Source organism: Cibotium barometz, chromosome 53, assembly GCF_041138505.1.
Source record: "Cibotium barometz isolate CiBa-2024 chromosome 53, ASM4113850v1, whole genome shotgun sequence".
Taxonomy (NCBI): Eukaryota; Viridiplantae; Streptophyta; class Polypodiopsida; order Cyatheales; family Cibotiaceae; genus Cibotium; species Cibotium barometz.
This window is the reverse complement of record NC_141098.1, coordinates 39,332,966-39,336,165: the sequence shown is the minus strand read 5'-3', so window position 1 is coordinate 39,336,165 and position 3,200 is coordinate 39,332,966. Positions and strand designations below refer to the sequence as shown.

The 3,200-nt window shown below is 45.2% G+C and overlaps 1 protein-coding gene across 1 annotated transcript; it reads left to right on the top strand.

Moving 5' to 3' along the window:
• Nucleotides 1-1,170: 1,170 nt before the first annotated feature.
• Nucleotides 1,171-2,102, top strand: LOC147608620 (uncharacterized). Its single transcript, XM_086789396.1, has one exon. The coding sequence runs from the start codon at nucleotides 1,230-1,232 to the stop codon at nucleotides 1,857-1,859; it is 630 nt and encodes a 209-aa protein (XP_086645522.1). The 5' UTR covers nucleotides 1,171-1,229; the 3' UTR covers nucleotides 1,860-2,102.
• The last annotated feature ends 1,098 nt before the right edge of the window (nucleotides 2,103-3,200 follow it).

Below are 3,200 nucleotides of genomic sequence, written 5' to 3'. Positions count from 1 at the left end.
CTTGATTCAAATCAAACAGAGAAGAGTTGCCATCCTTTCCACTAAAGGACCTATCCCTCTCATGCCTGCGCTTATCCATGCCATCTCTATCTGGTAGATCCATTGTCTCTTTGGGCAGTATATAGGTTAGGGATTTTCATTGGCCAGGCATTTTCATGCAGGTTATTAATCAGGCAAGCATATATAGGCATCCAGGCCCTAGTTTAAATAATGTGGGCCCTTGCGACCAAGATGGAGATGGAGCATTCCCTGGCTTCGTGAGGACAACAGTTGGTAGCCTACCATGTGCCTCTGGTCCCATCCACCTCAACCAATGTAATTGTGTGTTAAGGAAACCCTACCCTAATGTGTCGTGGAAGTTGCCTATCTGCCGAGCTCAAGCATGGCTCAAGAGCTCCACTGTAGCCGCTTATCACTGTTGTCCTCCCGCACTTGTCACACCGAGGCGGTTGCTCTAATCTTCGCCATCCATGTGCGAGTGGATTTCAAATTTCTCCCTTCCCCTGTCCACGTTAGCTCGCCCCACTTCAAAATCCATAGTTCAAAAATCAGCATGGGGCCCAAGTTCAAAATCCATAGTCCAAATCAGCATGGGCCCCGTTGGAGTCCACATGTAGATGCCATGTCAGTTTGGTGTGTTGATTGCTACATTGCCAGCTACTCTCCTTGATTTAACGTGGATGGCCTTCATTGCGTGATTTGTAAATCTCGCATCCCAACCATCATTTTTCACGCATGCGCACCTACCCCCTTTCCCCATGTAAGCCCCACTGGAGTCCACACGTAGATGCCATGTCAGACTGGAGTCCACATGTAGATGCCACGTCAGACTGGTGCCCTACATCTATATTTGGCCCTAGTTTAGTGCTTCGATGGCCTAGATTTCATCGAATCTCCTGTTTTTTGCGCATGCGCACCTACCCCTTTCCATGTAAGTCTCGTTGGAGTCCACATGTAACAGCCACGTCAGTTTGGTGCCTTGCATCTATATTTGGCCATGGTTCAATGCTCTGACGACCTAGATTTCATCAAATCTCCCGCATCCACTTCCCAACCATGGATGCAATATTAAATGCATTGTGCACGAGGCTTTCAAGCCAAGCAAAATAAAATTAATGATCAACTTGTTTTTAAAAAAAATGAAAAATATCAATGATTTTCTATTGAGTTCAAAAAAATATCAAAGTGCTGCGAGTCTCGAGTCTCCATAGCTATAGAACAGCACAGAGATGACGGGCAAATTCAGCATTCAGATCAACCCAGAGCTTATCCTCAAGCTCACGGAGCTGGACAAGTACCAGCAACGGGGCAGCATTGACTTCTACTCTGAACCGCCTCGCAAGGCTCTCGTGAAGGCGGAGTCCGAGAAGCTCTCACAACCCCTAATTCTGCCAGAAACCCCAGCACCAGCATCACACCCACCATTATCAAGAAAGATCCAAGAAGAATCAGGAACCCTAGCAGGAGCAGAAACCCTAGCGGCATCCAAACCATGGAATGGGCCTGGTTTTTTTATCCCTGATCGCCGTGAAAATGAAGCGCTGGAGCCCTTGCGGAAGGTTGTTGTAGAGTGCGAGCATGTTGTGGAGAGCTTGCGGAAGCAGGAAGGAAAGGAGCGGGAGGAAGTGCAGAGGCGAGCCAGAGAGCTTCACAGCAAGCAGTACCAAGCTCCCCAGCCCAAACCCTTACCCTGCCCCGATGAGCAGAAGGCCTGCATCGTCTGCCTCACCGAAAACCCTAACGACCCCCTGAAATGCCAGGAGAGCATCAAAGCTTACTCCCTCTGTGCGGAGCAAGTACGGCAACGCTTTATCTCATCTGGCTTCCCTCAAGGTGGATCCCCCCAGGTCAACTCATGAGCATTTTTTGCTTTCTGTTTACTGTAATCAACATGGACTTCGATTTCAACAAGTGACCAAACATTAAGCTGCAGAAATAGATCTGCCATGCTATATTCAAATTTCCTCTTTCTCTATAGTCTGCATTGTTGCAGTATGCAACTGATGGGAACAGTAAAGAGAATGAAAGAATCTGTGTTTTGCTGATGCCATGATCTTTTCCAAGTTGGAACTTACTTGAAAGACTACCCTTCTTATGTGTTATCCTGGAATTGCCTTCTAATCAAATGCTTGTTTAGTGTTCGCCCTGACAAGGAAACGATGGTAAGTGTGTGATGTCTTCTTGCTGATACCTCAAACAAGATGTTGCAGGTTGTTTTATCTTCATAATCAAGCCACTCTGATATTCCTGCCAATAACATGCAAAAGACTAGACTTACAGAACGAGAAGTATGTCTTCTGCTGTTGAGATGGCTTGTCATATGTTTTTCTAGATTCATGAAACAGGTTCTCCTTGAGGTTTTTGGCACATCCGCTGTTGCCAAAGGAAAGAAGTCTTCAAATCATTTGTCACTAGGTTTCTTTTGTTTTGAAGTGACATCATGTACGGTCATTGTTTTTACATCAATTGCTGTCCAGTAATGTGGCCTATTAAACCTCATAGTAGGTTCACACTACTAAAATAGCACTCTTCTGCTACAATTTGTTTTCTCCTTTCTACCAGTGTTAGTCTTCTTCGCAGAGTTGTGTCCTTGAAATGTGCCATTTCCATAAGAGAGCTATTCTTCCTCTCTCTGCTACACCATTTGTAACATGCGGAAGCTCGGGGTAGTCTTCTTTCAGCCCTAAGCACCGCATAGGAATTCTTGATGCAAGAACAATTAACATAGATAGATAATAGCAAGAGAGAGATGGCTGTGTATTTACTATATTCATATAGTACAAAAAGGTACATGATTATGTGGCCTTTGGCCTTCCCAAAAAGGAAACATAATACCTAATCTATGACCTAACTCCTTGAAGAGAGAGATAAATGTACTCTTAGCCTTGCCTTTTTTACAGGCCTTGGAAGACTAGGTGACCTGGCCGACTGCCGGTCGGTCAGGTCCTTTGGACAATAAATGCTAAAAAGCTGATGACCACCACCTGGCCGACTTGGTACATGTCCACTTGGATCTGCTCCTGTGCTTGTTGACAAGACCCTACTCATGTCAAAATATGTGTTTATCTGCTGCCCAAATCAACGATTAGCCTTGGATTTAAGCATGTCCATGTGCATGCACATGATACCATTCTATTGGTGTTTTAGGCAGTCCGCATTGCTTTTTGATGCCTCTCTCAGACATGTATGCATTAAACTCT

Bases quoted from the DNA above. Each gene is read 5' to 3' on its own strand.
- LOC147608620 (XM_086789396.1), top strand. From the start codon at position 1,230: ATGACGGGCAAATTCAGCATTCAGATCAACCCAGAGCTTATCCTCAAG.